This window comes from Ranitomeya variabilis, chromosome 4 (assembly GCF_051348905.1).
Source record: "Ranitomeya variabilis isolate aRanVar5 chromosome 4, aRanVar5.hap1, whole genome shotgun sequence".
In the NCBI taxonomy this organism is placed as follows: domain Eukaryota; kingdom Metazoa; phylum Chordata; class Amphibia; order Anura; family Dendrobatidae; genus Ranitomeya; species Ranitomeya variabilis.
In genome coordinates this window covers 450,305,203-450,325,877 of record NC_135235.1, presented here as the reverse complement: position 1 = coordinate 450,325,877, position 20,675 = coordinate 450,305,203, and the positions used below count along the sequence as shown (strand labels likewise).

Sequence of the window (20,675 nt, the reverse complement as noted above, 5' to 3'; positions counted from 1 at the left end):
TTGGCTAAGTAAGTCTTTCTTCCTGGCTTATCTCCTTGTTTTCAGAACGGAAGGAGCAGCAAGCCTTGTACAGAGCATCCAGCAACATGCTCAGGAAAGTGAAACCATGGCCTCCACAAGCACTTCTACCCCCATGGCATCTACCAGCGGTGCTTCCAGAATAAAAAGAAAAAGGTGCAGCTATTGCCCTTATTCTTGTGATAATAAAACAAGTATTACATGTTCTGGATGCAAAAAATTCTTATGCAAAGCCCATGTTTACTGTTCTTCATGCAAGAATACATAAATTTATATTACCATGTAAATATGTTCAAATTGAAGTGTTTATTATCTTTAATTTTTTTCACAAAATGTTTGATTTGCTTGTTTTGGTCTGGTTTTTTTACCATATATGTGTAGTTTGCTATTTTTCGTTTTGCTTATTAAGTTTTTTTATAATAAAAAAAATAAAATAAAGATTTTAATTTCATTTTTCTTTTTTTTTTATTTCCAAACATGTTCCCATACAGTCTAGTAAGCAAAAGGTATAAAAATAATTGAGTTAGAGTATCTAAAATCAAGATTTAATAAACCGGGTCATAGTGACCCAGGAGCAATACAAGTGTATAGTACATGCGAACAGAACAGCAGGGAAACTGCATTTAAAAGAAAAAAGAAAGAAAATTGCCTCTGATATTATCAATGCTTTTTAAAGGATTTAAACCAAATTGTTTCTCCTTTGAATATTTTATCTTTCCAACATTATTTGTGACAATTACCTGTACCTAAATGAACTGGAAAATGTTGTCATATCTGTCACATGGAGGCAAATGTATGTGCGGGCGGGGATCATAATGGTTAGTAACTCGCTGAATTAGTTTCTGAACAGTCAGTACGATCCTTTATAAGGGTATGCTTCCACTGTCCGTAATGACGGCGCTTTGGACGGAGTGGAAAACTCGCTCCGCCCAAAGTGCCACCCCCTTCTGTACGCGCGATGATTCCGGATGTGTTCATTGCACACATCCGGAATCTCCGCACCCCATTCATAGGGCCCTGTGATTTAACATGTGGCGATGGAGCGTCGCTGCAAGGTAAACAGACATGCTGCGTTCTAAAAAGACGCGTCGTATGTCCGTAAACGCAGGGCCACCGGATGCGTGTTCGCACACATAGTGTAGACGGGATTTCATAAAATCCCCTCCACTATGCTGTAACATCTGGATGCTGCGGGTTGAATGCTGCGGTTGTACACAGCGTTCAATCCGCAGATGTATTCCTGAACGTGGAAACGTACCCTAACAGGAAATAAGGTGCAATGCATTAACAGGAACCCAAGACTCCATGGGGATAGGCTCAGTGTCCCTATAAATCATAGACATCAAGTATCTAGAGCATTGCATCATTCTTTGCATTCAAGGACAGTGACTATGGCCTGGACATTTCAGTTGTGCGTGCATATGCTGAGCGAGGACACCCCAACCCCATGACATTCCTAATAGTGTAAATTGGCATGGCTTGTCAAATTGGGACAACCCATTTTATGTCACTTTCTGGAAGGCTAATATTGCCAAGTAGACCCATGGGGATGGGGCCATTTGGGGTTACTATTCTTTTATAATGGTTTATCTAGTCACTATTTTGTATGGCCTCTGATTATTCTCTGTGGATGTAAATCAAAATATTAATGGGACACTCATATGATACAGTATTTATTGTGCAGCTGAATAAAAACCATTGTTTCCAGAAAGTAGCCATCTCCGGATAAAGAAAGACTGACAGTGTTAGTCTTCTATGTCATCCATGACGCTGTAATTGACTGGTTGTGGGGTCTGAAAGCAAACCTTGAAACATGGCCCCAGACCAGCATGACCCCCTTAACTAAGTGAGTTCTGGGCATAAAATGAGCCCAATACAAAATCTTCAAATGGCCCTCAACTATGATGGGCGCTTAATAGTATTGGTCTTCTCATATGGGATAAAGGGATTGCAACCTCTTTCTGTTCACATGTCAGATCTTCACAGGTTCAAATTGCCTCTTCAGAGAGGAAGAGGGCTTGAACTCTAGTGCCACCTACTGGAAGTAGCAATCCTAAAAGTCAATATGGACCCTTTAATACCGTTGCAGACACTGTGATTCGGGGTGCTGCCCCTCATTAGTGGAAAGTGTGAGATCTGTTTTTGGCATGGTGTGAGGCATCCGACTGTGATCCAAGGGATAAAGTTTCTTCTTCTGGAGAGTGACATATCAAACCTGGCATGCCAATGTGAGATTGTCACAGGAGCATGGTGGACTGGAAGAGTCATTGGCTCCACAGGCCTCTATTGCTAAATATCTATACAACTATATACTATTTTATACAAATACAGTATACAAATAATTAAAACGATATACATATATATTGTATATATGAATATAAATACTATGGATGGATGGTTGGATGGATTAGACGCACAAATGGATAGATCGATAAACAGACAGACAGAGATAGATGGAAGCAGACAGATAAACAAACAAAAAACCAAAAGCCCAAACTACAACTTCCATATCTTTAATCATTTATAGACTATTTATCCAAAGCAAAAAAAAAACACATCAGACTGTAATTCTACTCTATTCCACTTGGGGGCGGTTATATACACATGAAAAAGTGCCTAGATCACCCTATTCCACTGTGTAGAGGTATTCACAGCTGGGCTGCCATCTTGACAGATTTTGTCTTAAGCTCTGCTGAGGATATTTTATGAGCAATCCATACAAATAATATGATAATAATTCATGAGAATCTTACACTTTACTTCTGGTACTAACTCTAAAAAGGCAATGACAGGTGCAATTCAGACCAGTCTCAGAACAGCATGGCCATGAATATGGAGCCTGAAATCAGAGGTCAATTCTGTTATATATGTTACATATATTGTTATTTATGTTATATATTGGGATATTGCATAAAGCTATCATCAATTTAATATCTTTCCAATCTTTCTGTGAGAAATTACTAATAAAAGAACCAAAGACACAAAAAAAACAGACACATTTAGATGATCAGATATAGATAAAATATGAAAATATGGTTAAAATGGAATTGACTTAAGCTCTACTATATATATATATATATAGATGCATACATATAATATAGAAAAATATATATATATAGATACACATCTCTATGTATGTCTATATATAGGTAGATGGATTATATATATATATATATATATATATATATATACATATATATATATATATGTATATATATATATATATATATATGTATATATATATATATATATATAAAGGAAATTTAGCTTTTCCTACAGACCTATCTTGTTGTAAATTTCTATTTTCTCATTTCTTTCCTGCGACCTCGGCACTTCTACATAAAGATATTAAATCCCCTCTTCTGTAGACGCAGATGGTATATGTGTAACATTTCGTTTGTACAGAGATTATATGATCCTTGGTTTCAGGCAGACAATAATGACTCCAAAACAAAGGTCCATCGTTGTATTAACATTATATTTACCTTTACCTTTGCTATTTCTAATTTGTTACATAACTACAGGTCATTTTTGTATATTTGGTATTTATGCTGAAATAGTTGGAAACGAAAACTTGCCCATCTATCTGTCTATCATCTCTATTTTTATTCATCTACTATATATCATCTATCTATCTAACAGAGAGATCATGTTCACCGTCTTCAGATTTGGGGGTCTTTGCCCCTATGTGTGCTTACTACTTATTACTGGCAGGGAACTAATGCAGGTAAGAGAAGTGAATGAGATGTTTTACAAACAAAATCTCTATTGAGAGCATCTGACCCATATTTAATTGGGATGATCTCTCCTGAGGGAATGAGATCCTTGTATGTAAGCGTTAACCTTTGGTGGTGCATGGAGTACATTCATTTACAGGGAGGGGCTATTTGGCCCATCCCAAAGACTGGTCCTACAGGAGATAAGAATTTTTGACCTTGGACAAATGACCTCACCAGGCTATGATATCGTGGAGTATCTACAAGCTTTCCATGAAGACCATCAATATCATATTTATAAGATATGAGGATGTGAGAGATGATCACCAAACATGAGAGACAATGAATTGTCCTATCTTACCTGGATAGCGTTGGTGACATTCCAGCCAGCTTCCCATGCTGTGATTTTAGGCTTGTCACCCGTTGACAACTCAGAACATAGTCCTTCATCTTTTGATGCAGAAGAAGGGGGACCTGTGCCATCTCTTTGGTAATGAAAATCTCCTTCTGCAGGGGCATCTCCTGGGGACACTTCGGTCTTTAGGATGTCCATTTGAAGACCTTGTCGATGTTCATAGTCCAGGTCATCGCAATGAGCAAATCCAAGTGCTTCATCATCAGTGGCTGCTTGGAAGCCCATTCTGGCAAACATTCCACTAACCTTGGCCTGTGACTTGTTGGACACCGAGGTGGCCACATTGGACAGTTTGTTCCTTATCATGGTAGCCATGTTGGCTTGTCAAAACCCGATGAAATCAGGAATGTCCTCCTTCTTGGTCTGCAGGTATCGCCTTGATGTAGACTGTTACCTCCACTTGTTCAGACTGGCTCTTCTCCACCCCCGAACCCCCTTCAGCATGACACCTTCTGCAAAGGTAATTAGAACCTCCTAGGTGTCGCCATGATGGACATCTTTACCTTTTGTCTTTGTCTATTTGGGTTGGAAGCAAAGGGTGCTGCTGACGATAATAGAAACTTGGTAGCCACTTCTTCTGTGTGTACTTCCCTCAGCAGAATAGGAGCCCAATGCAAATCCTGTGGTGGGTGGGTGATTTAGGTAGGGAGGGGGAAATGCAGTATGTTAGTATTGTGCTGAGCACGGTCAAGGAATATATACAGCTAGAACATTCATCCAGCCAGTGGAGATTGGGAAAATTTTTGATGGGGGGAGGGTTAAGGGAATGAGGGTGTCTGCATGACTGCTGCATATCTGGGGGAGGGTCTAAATGTTCACCCCCACCCCTTTTGTCACCAATTGCATTGCACAATCCCTTCCTTCCAACACTTTGAGCCTCCCATTCTGTCACCCCATGCAGTAGCTAAACCTTTCACCATAACTCAGCCATTATTCCACTAATCACTATAGCTGACAGCATTGCCCAGAATCCCTTATTTTTTAAAACCCACATCATCCAACCTTCATCACAGAGTTTTCCTTAAGCATCAGTTCATGAACCCCAGTGGGATTTTCCATTGCTGTAAAAAGCTCCATTATCTTACCACAAGAAATGACTTTTTTTTTCCACCGTGATTGACCAGTGATCTAAACCATCTCTCCAAAATAAACCATTACTCATCCTTAACACCTGAAGTCTCCAATGACCTACAACTTCTACCACCTACAGCAAGGTATTATAGGCCATACTGCACCCAGATGTGCGCCACCCACTGCGTATCTCTGCTGAGGTGGCATTGATTGCTCTATATAAAGGTTTCATCCTAAAGTAATTATGATAATGTGCATGTGTCTCCAACCAAATGGACGTGCTGAGGAGCCTGATCTAAGGAGCAGAGAACGCTAAACAATTTGTTTCCATTCACTGGAAAATCACTTGTAATTGTCTTCTAAGGCTTAATTACCAAGGGATGCTCGGCAATGCTGCGGAGAGCCTGCACCTCGGGGTGTAACCTGGAAGCAGGAGATGTAATGCAAGAAGATGGACATGTAGGAGAGAGAGAGAGAGAGAGAGAGAGAGAGAGAGAGAGAGATAGAAAGAGATAGATGGATCTATGGATAGATAGATAGATAGATAGATAGATAGATAGATAGATAGATAGATAGATAGATAGATAGATATTGGATAGATGGTCAGATAGAGAGAGAGAGAGTGAGAGATAGATTGATAGAGATAGATAGATAGATAGATAGATAGATAGATAGATAGATAGATATAGAGAGATAGATATGTGATAGATAGATAGATAGATAGATAGATAGATAGATAGATAGATAGATAGATAGATAGAGATAGATATTAGATAGATAGATAGATAGATAGATAGATAGATAGATAGATAGATAGATAGATAGATACACACATTATTTGTCGGTCCAGTTATGTGCATGTATAACATGTATATACTATACATGCATGTATATATGTATACACACACACATATATATGTCTGTGTGTGAATATATATTATATCTATACATACACTCTATATGTACTCTCACACATATATATATGTATGTATATATATATATATATATATGCACGTGTGTGAATATATATACACACACAATCTATATATACATATATATGTATGTAAATATATATGTATATATACACAAATTATATATATACACACACATAAATATTAATATATATATATATACGTAATTTTTGTATATACACCCCATTCTTTCAGTATATGTGTGCGTGTGTGTGACTATATATATAAATTATACACGCACACACTGCTATGTTTGCTTACCATCTTATTTTTTATTATTCCCCCATTCAATTTATGATTATTATATTCAAATATATTATTAGAAAAAAACCATAATATTCTATAGAAACCTGAAGAATTGGATAAAAAACTGGCTGCACATGGTAACAAATATTCGTTGTCGTACTGTTCCTTTCTTCCTCTTCTTGCTTGTAGAGGAGTGAGCCTGGAATACAACACCTGTGCCCACGTTACCGCTATTATGAAGGATGTGGGTGACATAAGGGCCGTGGGGGATCTGGGGGCAGCAGTACTACGGAATGTTTAGGGATACACAGTATTTTGTGGCGTGTATAACTGGATATGACATGCTGGATTCCTCCTTTAGAAATCAAATGCTTACATCTCACTGCACAAATAGGTCAACATTTGTCTGCTAATATCACGTTATATTTTTTTCTCTGGGAAGGGAATTCCAGATTATCCTACAGGGGGTGTATTGTAAATGATTGCTGAATTTCAATGATTCTTTGCTTTCATGGTGAACTGACGATTCAATACATTTTATATGATAAGTAAAAGAACGAAATAAATACAAATAAATACCCTAATTACACAATATTGATATCAAAAGACTTGAAATAAGTAAAAGAAATGAATGGATTATAGCATGCATGTAAAAGAAAAACACTAAGTACAAAAACTGAAAATGAAAACGACTGTAATGTGGAGTCAGATCACAGGAGAGAATTCTGTGTAAATAGCAGTGACATTTCCTCTATGTGCCCTGTATTGTGAATCTGTTATAAGAGGCAATACACAGAGGAGAGCTCAGTGCTAAACTGAGAGGGCAACAATATTATTGTCTATGGCACCCAGGGGAGCTTTTTAGTACTGTGTACATAGCACTAAAACACGAGCAAGAGAATGAGAAAAAAAATAATAAATATATATATATATATATATATATATATATATATATTCATATATTAACACATGCATTAAAACAGAGGAAGAGAATGAGAAAAAATATATATATATATATGTCAACACATGCACTAAGAGTGTACACATGCACATGGATATATATATATATATATATATATATATATATATATATATATATATATATATATATATACATATATTTAATCACAGAGTTGCAACATAGATTTTTAATATGCAAATGGCATATTTAAATGCATATTTGTGCGTATTTGTATTATATATATGTATATATATATATATATACAAGCTCAAAAGAGTAAGCCAATATTAATATGATTAATCTATATGTCTGAGCATCCATCTATATATGTATCTATTCTATAGTTATAATGTACGTTTATGATTTATTAACCATTATGAAGTGACATTTCTGGATAATAGGAAGGATTGTATTTATTGCCGCATCCAGGAGAGGGAGATGACTGCGGTTTTTGGGAGTAAGGAGCAGTGTGTAGACCCCTGGCCCCAGCTCGGTGACTGCAGGTAGGTGACTCCGCACAGGACAGCTTGGCTTGAGTTAGACATGTTGCCCAAAGCTGCCCCAGGAAAGTGTGGCGAGTGTCTACAGAAAGAGTGAGCACTAAAGCTTCCATCAAAGAGAGAAACCTCAGTGCTAGGAGAGAGGGAGACAATGAGAGAACTATAGAGAGACCTGCCATAGGGAAAGGGAGTGTGGGGGAGATGAAAGAGAGAAGTAAAGACTGAGCGTGAAAGAAGAGAGAAAATAATAAAGAGAAAGAGGAAGAAAAGATGAAATTCTGAAACAAGAAGAGAAAGAAAAATAATGACAAAGAGATGCAAATAAAAGGTGAAGAAAATAGAGAAATATAGGCGAGAGGTAAGATGGAAGAGTAAAAAGGTAAGATGACTAAAGTGAAAAAATAGAATAGAAAAGGTAATAGGGGATCAGGAGTGGAAGAGAGCATGCAATAAGAAGTAGCAGAGGAGTGAGGACAGAGAGATAAGGAAGAAAAAGCTGTAAAGAGGAAAGAAAGAGAATGAAGGAATGAAAGAGAAAGAAAGAAAGAAAGAAAGAAAGAAAGAAAGAAAGGAAGGAAGGAACGAAGGAAAGAAGTAAGAGAGGAAGGAAGAAAGGAAGGAAGGAAAGAAGGGACAAAATTATGTAGAGATATAAAAAATAAGTGACAGAAGAGCAAAGCAATGCAAGAAAGTAATTGGAATGAGTCGAAGAAGAAATGGAAAAGAGGAGGGAAAAATATAGCAAGTTATAATGAAAAAATATAGAAATTACAGTATAAAGGGTAGAAAAAGAAACTGAAAAGGGCAGGAGAGAAGAGGAAGAAAGGAAAAGAAAGAAGAAAGGCAGAAAAGTAGAAAAGTAAGGTAAAAAAGGAGAGAGAATAGAAGAGACAGAGGTGAGGAGAAATAATCAAGTAAAGAACAAAAAGGGGCAGATATGATAGAGGAGAAGACAAGGAGGATGGGGAGAGAGGCAGGTTAGCACATAGTGTGAAGAGAGTAATGAAAGAGGGAAAGTGTGAGTGGAGGAAGGAGCAGCACAGGCTCACACCTCAGATACAGGTCAGTGAGGGGGAATCTGGAAGCACACGCTGGTCGGGGAAGGGGAGAGCTCGGAGCAGTTGTTGGGTGGTCGGAAGCCTCGCAGACCAGTTCCTGTCAGAGAGTGAACCCGTAGCCTCCTTTTACCTAGTTGGTGCCATGTCCATCTGTGCAGCAGTGACCAGCTCCAGAGCTGCACTTCCAGCCTGCAGGGAGCACTGCTGCTGAGCCTCCATCATGTCAGCACCCAGAGCCCAGCGTCTGCCCCTTATATAGCCCACCTCAGACACAGGGCAGGTGCGGCTCCAGAAGAGACGCCTCCCGCCACCACCTCCTCCCTCACCCCGGCACTTACTTCCTATCACCAGACCATATGATCAATCACCCTTATCTCCACTCGCTCACTATATTGGATTCTTCGGCATTATAGAACAATATCATTTATTCTTCTCCTCATTGACAATTAATCTTCTGGACATAACTATTCTCATTATGGCTGGAAGGCATTTCTACCAGTACTTGGCAGATTCTAATCTGTATGCATACTCCTATTATAGTTACTTGGATTGTCATATTCTAGCCGTAGTAATAACCATCTAATATTACAGGACATTCGTGGTGTATGCTTCTGTTTCCATATAGGAGGTGGTGACTCTATGGCCCCTCTGTATGGCATGAGGCAGGTCGTTGTCTAGCTGGTAACATGAGTCCAGCCAGCTGCCAGGTACATGAATAGCTCACTAGCAGCCAGGCTTTGTGTCCTTCCAGTAGACCCAAGGCATATTTGCATCTAGTGATGACTATGGCAATAATATGCATTGTCCAGTGCAAGACAAACAAATATTCATCATTGACAATATGATTATTAACACAGGGGATCATGCTACAAAAGCAGACCATGCAGCTGCTGTGCAGGAGCAAGTGTCATGATGAAGATGGAATGGAGGGAAAACCATGGGCAGCACGGTGGCTCAGTGGTTAGCTCTGTTGCTTTGCAGCTCTGGGGTCCTGGGTTTAAATCCCACCAAGTACAACAATGGGCAGCACGGTGGCTCAGTGGTTAGCACTGTTGCTTTGCAGCTCTGGGGTCCTGGGTTTAAAGCCCACCAAGTACAACAATGGGCAGCATGGTGACTCAGTGGTTAGCTCTGTTGCTTTGCAGCTCTGGGGTCCTGGGTTTAAAGCTCACCAAGTACAACAATGGGCAGCACGGTGGCTCAGTGGTTAGCTCTGTTGCTTTGCAGCTCTGGGGTCCTGGGTTTAAATCCCACCAAGTACAACAATGGGCAGCACGGTGGCTCAGTGGTTAGCACTGTTGCTTTGCAGCTCTGGGGTCCTGGGTTTAAAGCCCACCAAGTACAACAATGGGCAGCATGGTGACTCAGTGGTTAGCTCTGTTGCTTTGCAGCTCTGGGGTCCTGGGTTTAAAGCTCACCAAGTACAACAATGGGCAGCACGGTGGCTCAGTGGTTAGCTCTGTTGCTTTGCAGCTCTGGGGTCCTGGGTTTAAATCCCACCAAGTACAACAATGGGCAGCACGGTGGCTCAGTGGTTAGCACTGTTGCTTTGCAGCTCTGGGGTCCTGGGTTTAAAGCCCACCAAGTACAACAATGGGCAGCATGGTGACTCAGTGGTTAGCTCTGTTGCTTTGCAGCTCTGGGGTCCTGGGTTTAAAGCTCACCAAGTACAACAATGGGCAGCACGGTGGCTCAGTGGTTAGCTCTGTTGCTTTGCAGCTCTGGGGTCCTGGGTTTAAATCCCACCAAGTACAACAATGGGCAGCACGGTGGCTCAGTGGTTAGCACTGTTGCTTTGCAGCTCTGGGGTCCTGGGTTTAAAGCCCACCAAGTACAAGATTTGGAAGTCTGTATGTTCTCATGTGTTGTGTGGGTTTCCACTGGGTATTCAGGTTTCCTTACAAAAGACATACTGATAGGGAACCTAGATTGTGAGCCCCAATGGGGACAGTGATGATTATGTCTGTAAAGCGCTGTGGAATTAGTGGCGCTATATAACTAAGCATAGTAATAAAAAGTACTGAGACAGTAATAGTAACTCAGTGAGGGACTACTGATTATGTGTTGTTATAAAGGGGTGATCCACTTAAATAACTATAAATATACATATATTATATATACAATAATTATACTTTGATTTCCAAAAGTGCCCCTATTTCCCAGTAACAGCCACAAGCCCACCATCTTTCCTTTCTGCTTGTGAATGACCAAGACAGTGTTTCCTATGTTGGCAAGTAATCAGTGCTGTGTGTGAAGGAGTCTGGCTCTTTTTAATAGGTAAACCAGTCCCATTTCATGTTGTAGACATGTATCACTGATGACGTGCCAACATAGGTAACGCTCTCCTGCGGTGAGTGCAATCCGGTTATGTTTAGGAGATTGGGGCTCACTTGGAAAAAAAGTTTGTGAGCTGTCTAATTTTATAGTAGAAACGTGGCTAATTATTTATATTTTCAGTACAATCAATACACCAATATTTTTAAAGCAGGCAATTTTTTCTCTCCAGACAGGGTTTATTAAAGGGAACCTGTCATGGAAAACAAACGCCAAAAGGGAAACTGATGCAAGGAGTTTGTCTGTTCTCCCCGTGTTTGCGTGGGTTTCCTCCGGGTTCTCTAGTTTCCTTCCACGCTCCAAAGACATACTGATAGGGATTCTAGATTTCAATGATGATTTCTCTGAATTTAATAGCACTATATAAGGAAGTAAAAAAAATAATATGCTAGAAGAATGGATCAAATAGTTTTCTATGGGATCATTTACATTCATCCAGTGCATTGGTTGTTGCTTTATGCCCTTTAAAGAGCCAGATAGCATTTTTTGATCTAGCAAAATAGACTAGTGAAACAACTGATTCCATTTTTACATCAGTGGCCAACTGTTCAGGCCCTAAAAAACTGACACCGTTAGTCCAGATACAAGGAACCAGGTCTTTTTCTATTGTTCTTTGTTGTTCTTTTTTGTCTTACTTTTGAACAGGTTCTTTAAATTCCTATCCAGCTCTTGCTCCATAAGAGTATTACTATTGCAAGTACTCTGCAAAATATTCCCCTCCCCCTGTTCTTCTTGTCCTTTTTGCACCCTCCCATTCCTTTCTGCATTCTCAGGGGAGAGATATGACAGGGTAATAAAGAGTTGCACAATACACTATTAAAAGGCAATTAGCTGAATTGCTGGAATGAGACCAGGCTGTGAGTGACAGGGTTAATGGTTGGCGAGAGCCCAGTAGAGTGTTGCCTGAAAGCAGAATATAGCAGGCGCTGCCCATGGTGCTGATCTCAACATATTTCTGGCAATGTAATAGAAGCAGCTATGGTCTGTCCATTTTTCTGATATTTAGCATTCACACATATTTTAGTTATAAACTCTTCCGTATTGAAAAGAATCCGCCATCACGAGTATGTTGCCCCATCTGACTGCAACATAAAGTAGAGGCAGAAACCTTGATTCTAATGATGGGACACTCACTGGGCTTCTTGCTGTAGTTTTGATTAAACACTATTTCATCTGCTGAAGCTCTGCTAGTCTTCTCAAAGATGAGCTTCTTCTATGCAGCCCTTGATATTCATAAGCTCTGACTATTCCCCCACTCCTACACCTTGGATTGACAACTTTCTGCCTATGCAATGTGCACACAGAAAGCTGTCAATCAGTGGTGTGGGCGCTCAGTTTAACGGTTTCATCATTAAAAAGCCCAGCAGATAAAATAGTGATAATATTAAAACTACAGCAAGGAGCCCATTAAGTAGCATGCCATTGGAATCAGTCCCTGCTCCTATATTATTAATTATTCTATGCTCCTATATGAAAAATTATTTTCTTCTCCTACATTAAGAATTAATCTCTGCTCCTATAATATGCTGCCCTGAGGATAAGAAGCATAAACCTCATGACAGATTCCCTTTAAAGCACTTATTGGCCACATTGGTGACCAGAGCTCTAGAGTCTGCGGTAGGGTTTGTATGTTTATAGATAATTATGCAAATTGTCTCTTCAGAGAGGAAGAGAACTAGAACTCTTGTGCCACCTATTGGAAGGAGCATTGTGGCTTTAAGTCTCCTCACCTCGGCATGCTTAGCATGCCAATCTCCACAAGGAAAAACAATACTTCTTGGATATATGTTTATAGATGTAAGATACCTCTGTAGCTTGTAGGAATTTTTTTTATATCCGGCCCATCCCCACCTCACTATATAGCAGGACACTTTATCCTTCTAAAACAGGTCACCACCATTGGGCAGTACCATGACCACCAAGGACTGTATACTTGGTCTGCAAAAATGTTTAGGTCATACTAGTCAAAGAAACATCCACATGAATGCCAAGACCCAAGGCTTCCCAAGACCCATTGCCCAGAAGATCACAATGTCTCGGCTATCTTGCTTTTATGCATATATGGACATACCATTGGTGCAACCCGAGCAGCCACACATGGAACCAAGAAGTAAGGTGGCTCATTTCCACCTCCAAAGCAGATGGAATTGTGCAATTTGAGATATTGGACTGTAAAGGGACCATGTATTTTTCTCGCACAGGAGCCTCTCCTGTGTCCACTCCTAACTCTTCATTATCTATGGAAGTGATGGAGGTAAGTGAGTACAGCTTCTTGACTAACTCTGGCAGTTCCATAGACAGTGATGGAAGTAGTGGGATACATGAATGAATGAGGCATGTTAGAGCCACATTCTCATGATTGAGAGGACCCCCAGTGATTAACAAGTTATTACACATCCTTCCCTGCCGATTCGCATGTGGATAGGTGAGATGTGTTAAGTTGCTAAGATGGGAATTGTCTTTAAGTGTAAGTACCATCACGATCAAGAAGGTCTATGAAAATAGATATTCAATGTGAATATTTCAAAGCATTTAAATTACATCTTCCAATACAAAAAAGCCCTCTGCTTTGATCTAACTCCTAAAGTTTGGCCAAGGGACAATCCATTGCCACCCCCAAAATAAAGCAACGGTAATGTACGCATGTGGTCACATTATCTGGGCACACGCAATAGGTGTCTTTTCGCAACAGAAAGCGAATCGTAGTGCATACACATATTTATACAGATGCTGACCTTCCCATAGTAAATATCAAACCTCCAATATCTCTGGAGGGACCTGCATCATATGCCTGCAGTAATAGCCTGGAAGGAGAGAAATATTAATAGAGGATGTAGTGGGGCATTAGTATTTAGGATACATGTGTCTTCAGTCTGTTGGTGATAAGAGAGTAAAGTGCCCGGTTATCGAGGCAGGTTGGGACCATAAAAGGATCTACAATAAAGCCCTTTATTTTCCGCCTTTTCTGTGCTGACTGCTTGATTTGATGAACACAGACGGTAAGCTAATGAAGCCATTATACAGTTAATGTGTTGGTCACACATGGATGATGAGCAACCCCGATGTCCGCAGCATTCCCTTTATGATGATTTGGATTTCTTGTGCTTCTCCAGGCATGAAATGAAAAACGCCCTACAAACAGACGTGTTCTGACCCACGCAGATAATATGGATCACTATGAAATGCAAAACCTGGGTTTTATCCCCATGGTCTCGTACAAGAATAGTATCATAGCCACTCATTGTCAATGTAATGCTTCTATATGATGAATATAGCTAAAAACAATGTACAAGACAAATTAATAATTCCTAACATAGTGTCTGATACAATTTAGTGCCTAAGCTGTTCTTCGGGAATGAGATGCTTATGCTTAGTTATGTATATATAAATACAGAGGTGCTTGAAAGTTTGTGAACCCTTCAGAATTTTCCATATTTCTGCTTAAATTTGAGGTTTAATTACATCAGATTTTCACACAAGTCCTAAAAGTCAAGACAATCAAATCAAACAAATGAGTTTAAAATATTAGATTGTCATTTTTTTTAAATTAAGGAAAATTATTCATTATGATATGTATATGACTGGGAATAGTATGTGAACTGAATAAAACAGGAAGATACTTAGCATCTACCTACCTGTTAGTTCTAAGGCCCATAGTAAAAAAAACAAAAAAACTAAATAGCCCCTTTAATTTGTTGGACACTGGCTACACTGAGATGCAAAATTTCAAAAATACCATGATCTTCATCCATAAACTCACCAAGAAGGTATCATTTTCCACCAGTTTGTATTCCCCACAATAGTCACGGATTTGTAGCAATAATATTAACCCCCTTCACTACCTTGGACGTACCCAGTACGTCATGGCTGGTAAGTACTTACCGACCTTGGACGTACTGGTTATGTCATGGCTAAAATGCAGCATCACCATCGCATATGGGCTCACCATCACAGGTGGTTTTGATGCCCCCCCGGAACTACGATCACTTTGATTGACTGATCAATTCTGAACAGCCAATCACAGCATTTTCTATGTTTCTATGCTTCAGGAAATTGCCTGAAACACTGATGTCCATCCCATGATCGGTGCTGTAACAGCACCAATCATAGGCTGGAACCCAGCAATGGCATCATCATCAGGGCCAGCTCTGATTGGTATGATTGGATGATGACGTTGATCGCACCAATCAGAAAGCACACGGTCAATCTGACCTCAGTATGACCGCCCTGCATTTCCTCATTCTAGCTTTGAACGTGTATAGAGCGGTCATTCTGCTGTTCTGTTACCCAGTGCCATCACTGCTGCTGGTGTTCCTGCTATTCCTGAAAAAAAAAAGACTTTCATAATCTCTAGCTTTTTTCTATCTACCCCAATCCTCCTTTACCCCTTTTCTCCTTTTCCTCTTTCCCTAATTCCCATCCCACCTCCCCTTCTGCCGCCAAGTGCTGATCAGTGCTTGATCGCTGATCAGTACTTGATCACTCGATTTTTGACAGTTTTCTTTTGTTCGTGTATCCTTCAGCCTCCAAGCGCTGATCAGTGATGCAATCACTAATCAGTGTCCATGCTTGCTCTTTTCCAGGACTTTTTTTGTCCTTGTCTATTTTCCATCCCCCTTTGCACCACCTCCATGCGTGCGTCCTGTAGCCGCCAGGGGCAGCTCAAGAAAGAGCAGGCCCCAGTACATTCAAAACCGAAAGTGCTCATATGGTACCAAGAAAACATTTCTCTGGTGAAATCCCTCAAACTTCAAAGAAAGGGAGGTTGCCGAGGGTGTTACAGATCAGCATAAGAAAGGACATCACTTGGCAATGTGACACCTGTACCACACATCCATGGACTACTAAATTCAGTTCTGACTTACACAACTGACGTATGCCAACCTGACGTACACTATACAACTCACATCTGCCAACCTGACATATACTACACAACTCATGTATACCAGACTGATGCAATCTACACAACTCACGTATGCCAACCTCATGTACTTTACACTACTCACATAAGCCAACCTGATTCTCTACACTATTCACATATGCCATTTGATGCACGCTGCATAATTCAGATATGTCCAACCTGATGCATTCTACACAATTTGTGCATGCCACCACATTATAAAATTCACATACCAGCAAAACACTAGATCAATTCCAATATTGGGTCACTTTTGAGGAGTTTCTACTGCTTAGGCACAACAGGGGCTCTCCAAACGCGACATGATGCCCACGGAATATTCCATCTAAATCTGCCTTCCAAACCATCACTCTTGCCTTTCCGAGTTCTGCCATGCTCTAAACAGTAGTTTTATCCCACATATTGGACATCAAGGTACTCAAGAGAAATTGCAGAACAATTTTTTTGCTCCGTTTTCTCCAGCTATCCTTGTGAAAATGAAAAAAATGAGGCCAAAACAATATTTTTGTAAAAAAAAGGTTCAAAGTTGTAAAATTCTGGGAAACACATGTGGGTTCAAGTTGTTCACCACAAGTCTAGATAAATTCGTTGGGGAGGTCTAGATTCCAAAATGGGGTCACTTCTGGGGGTTTCAACTGTGTAGGCACATCAAGGGCATTCCCAATGCACCATGGTGTCCACTCTTGATTCCAGCCAATTTTGAGTTCAAAAAGTCAAATCGTGATTCTTCACTTCTGAGCCCTGCCACGCACGAAAACAGTAATTTTCTCCCACATATAGGGTATCAGTGTACTCAGGAGAAATTGCATGATTTTATTGGTCATTTTCTCCTGTTATCCTTGTGAAAATAAAAAAAAAAATTGGGGCTAAAAGAACATTTTTGTTGAAAAAATTAGATTTTTTTTATTTTTACAACTCTATGTCATAAATTTCTGTGAATCACCTGGTACTCCAAGGTGCTCCCTACACATTTATATAAGTTCCTTAAGGGGACTAGTTTCCAAAATGGGGTCACTTGTGGGGGATTTCCGCTGTTTAGGCACATCAGGGGCTCACCAAATGTGACATGGCGTCCGCTCTCGAATACAGCCAATTTTACATTCAAAAAGTTAAACGGTGCACCTAAATAGAATTTGTTTCCCGGTGTACTCAGGAGAAATAGCACAATAATTTTTGGAGTCCATTTTCTCCTGTTTCCCGAGTAAAAATAAATAAAAGTGGGTCTAAAATAATTTTTGTGTGAAAAAAGTTAACGGGTATATCCAGGACTAAGTGCCAGTATATCCAGTGCCTAAGTACTAACAGGCAGATAGTTGCTACCTACCTGCCTGTTGTGCCCAGCGCCATTCTCCACCGGCACGGACTGATCACAAACTTCTGCTGACGTCACATCGACAGAACCGCAGTTTGCCTTCCTGTTGACAGGGTGGGACTACTGGTGTTATACTGCTTGACAGCTGGCTCTCTGCTGCCTAATTTTGGAAGCTGGCTGTCAATCAGCATGATTCCAGTAGTCTTGCCCTGTCAACAGGAAGAGAATCTCTAGCAGAATAGGTCACTGACCGGCGCCGGGTACAACAGACAGGTAGTTGCCTCTGTTAGCAACTACATGCCTTTTTTTTAAAGTCTTGGATATCTCCTTTAAATATCTATTTTTCTATTTATTCCTCTGAAGCACCTGCCAAGTTAATAGACTTCTTAAATGTGGATTAGAGTACTTTGAGGGGTGCAGGTTATAGAAAGTCACTTCAAGTGATGTGGTCCCTAAGAAAAATGGTTTTGTAAATTTTGTTGGAAAAATTAGAAATTGCTGGTCAACGTTTAACCTTTCTAACTTCCTAACAAAAAATAATTATGTTTCAAAAGTGTTGTTGATCTAAAGTAGACATGTAGAACATGTGATTTATTAATTTTATTTGTTTATTTTATGTGACATAATTCTGTTTTAAAGGCATAAAAATTAAAAGTTTGAAAACTGTGAAATTTTCTACATTTTTGTCAAATTTCCAAGTTTTGTTACAAATAAATGCAAGTCACATCGAACAATTTTTACTACTATCATGAATTACAATATGTCACGAAAAAATATTTGCAGAATTAGTGGGATCCATTGAAGCCTTCCAGAGTTATTACCACATAAAGTGACAGTGGTCACATTTGTAAAATTTGGTCTGGTCATGAAGGTGAAAACAGGTTTGGGGCTAAAGGGGTTAAAGTAATAGAAGTGCAGTCAAGAACAGATCCAAGGGTCAACACTAGAGGAATGTTAGCAAGGCTCAGGTCTGAGAATGAGAAAGGGGTATAGACAGAAAGAGAAGGAAAAGTCACAGCTGGGATAGCAGGTACTAAATGAACAATGCAAGGGGCAGATTTAAAGGGGTTGTCTGGTCCAAATCAATATTTCTACAGGCACTCTGTGTGACTGCAGACTTACAAATTCACCAGTGCATGCACTGTATGCTGCCGGGATTCACCGATTTCTGAGCAGGGACCGAATTTATGTATGAGTTATACATACTCCTGACTAGGGGCGTGACCTTGCTTCATACACTTGTATTGAGTGAGGCCATGCCCTGTCTAGTGACGAGACCATCCAGTGGGCGTGTCCAACTAGAGGGCATGGCCTCACTCCATTGAAGTGTATGAAAGTGATGCTGCGTCTTTTGGCCGGGAGTAAATATAACTCATACATACCCTTCGATCAGAAACCAGTGAATTCCCACAGCACGTAGTGCGTGAGTGGGGGAAATTCATAAGTCTGCAATCACACAGAGTGACTTCAGAGTTATCGATTTGGACCAGAGAACCCCTTTAAGGCAAAGTTTAGTGATAAACTCAAAATTAAGGCCAAGGTCAAGAGCCTCCAAGGCATTTCCTGTTGACTGAGGTCTATTCCAGAAAGGGCATAAACCTCAATCAGCAGGCAATGAATTTCAGGATGCCTATACTTTGAATACGTCTCAGGCCTAATGTCATCTTTGTGCACTGGCTGCCATACCAAACCTAGGCCACAGTTAAGCCAGAACAGTAGAGCTGTGGCTCTTGATGTGGGCTCTGACGCTAAGCCAGCAGCTTTCTCTGCACATGACAGCTGATCTGATAATCTGTCATGTGCCTCTAACAGCCGCTGGTGGATCCGAGATCCATCCGCCACTGTTAAAAAGTTAAATTCTGCTGTGATTCTCAGACAGTGGCTTTTAACATGCGCCAAGAGGAAGCGCGTCATATGACACGCCCATCAGCATCCTTGTCATGTGATTGTGGGTTGTCATGACAGCCGGGGGTCTGCAGAAGACCCCCGTGCCTATCATTGTAAATCTACTATGAACATCGGTACATGGCGAGTGTTAATAGGAAATCGTGAATTTTGGTACATATAGTAGAACTGAAGCCCTGCTATTTGTAGCACAGGCAATCAGATGATAGTGTGGCACCCCAGGAGTCCGGTTGCCACAGTGGCATTGTCTCCTTCACAGGGGGTGATGTCATACCTGGAAGCAAGGAGGGGTCCCCTTGCTAGGTAACACCAGCATCCAACACTTTTTCCTTACTACAGACCAGAAGGGCGAGCTCTGACAGCTGGTTTCAGGGAAGCTTCCATATAAGTTCTGGCCTGGAGGCAGAGTTAGTTAGTCAGTTAGTGAGTCTGAGAGAGTGAGAGGAGAGGAGAGAAATTGAGAAGAACCTTGGGAGTGGAGCTGTAACCAAGCTCATCCCAGAGCTGAGCACTAGAAACTGGACACCGGAGTCTGTAGTTGCGCGGGTACTGAAGTTCTCCCAGCTAAATCCGGAGGGCAGGAGACTGCAGGTCTCCTGGCCCATCTAACACTCAGCACCACAGCAGCATCCCAGAGCCCATAGCCATGAAGCAGCGACACCTGTAATAGGCTCAAGCAGCCTGCCATGCGGGTACTGTTGAGAGGAACTTGAGCAGAGCTTAAAGCAGCAAGGACCTAACAGGACAGCGCAGTAGGAAGACCTCCGAACCCACCTGGCTAGGTGGATCCTAAATTGCTTCCAGGCTGCCCGGATCTCCACTACCATCTGTTACCTGTGCCCCGGAATGCACCTTCAGCCATCGAGTAAAGGTAAGGAAAACTACAGCCGTTGTGTCCTCCAGTTATTTTTCGCACCCTCAGACCTGCACCCCAACATCCACGATCCCTTACAACAGCACCGGTAGCCCTGGGGCCCCGCTCCACCTGTGGGGAGCAGAACCATCCCAGCTGCATCACCATCGGCCCCAGCAGTCCCCTTAAGCAGCGTTTGCCATCCATTGCCGAACACCACAGGTGGCGTCACATTAAGTCCCATATAAACTTTCCCTCATTATTTTATTGCGCGCCCAGGGCCACGGACTGGGTCACTGCTGATGTGACAACCCCCTGAAAAACTGCCCAACCCAGACCGAGTACCCCTCGGCCCTAGTGGGCGTCGCAATAGCAGCTTCAAGTTTCCTAAGGGGAC

At 40.9% G+C, this 20,675-nt stretch overlaps 1 protein-coding gene across 2 annotated transcripts in view; it reads right to left on the bottom strand.

The window, feature by feature from the left end:
- Positions 1-9,187, bottom strand: part of SLC32A1 (solute carrier family 32 member 1) — a 50,657-nt gene extending 41,470 nt beyond the window's left edge. The window contains exons 1-2 of one of the 2 annotated variants that reach the window (XM_077251537.1): positions 9,087-9,187; positions 4,096-4,769 (exon numbers count right to left, since the gene is read on the bottom strand). In XM_077251537.1, coding sequence (XP_077107652.1) covers positions 4,096-4,464 — 369 coding nt within the window. In that variant the 5' untranslated portion in view covers positions 4,465-4,769; positions 9,087-9,187. Of the gene's footprint in view, positions 1-4,095; positions 5,090-9,086 lie in introns of those variants that run through there. The other variant, XM_077251536.1, reaches the window with a different exon arrangement.
- Between the last annotated feature and the right edge of the window lie 11,488 nt (positions 9,188-20,675).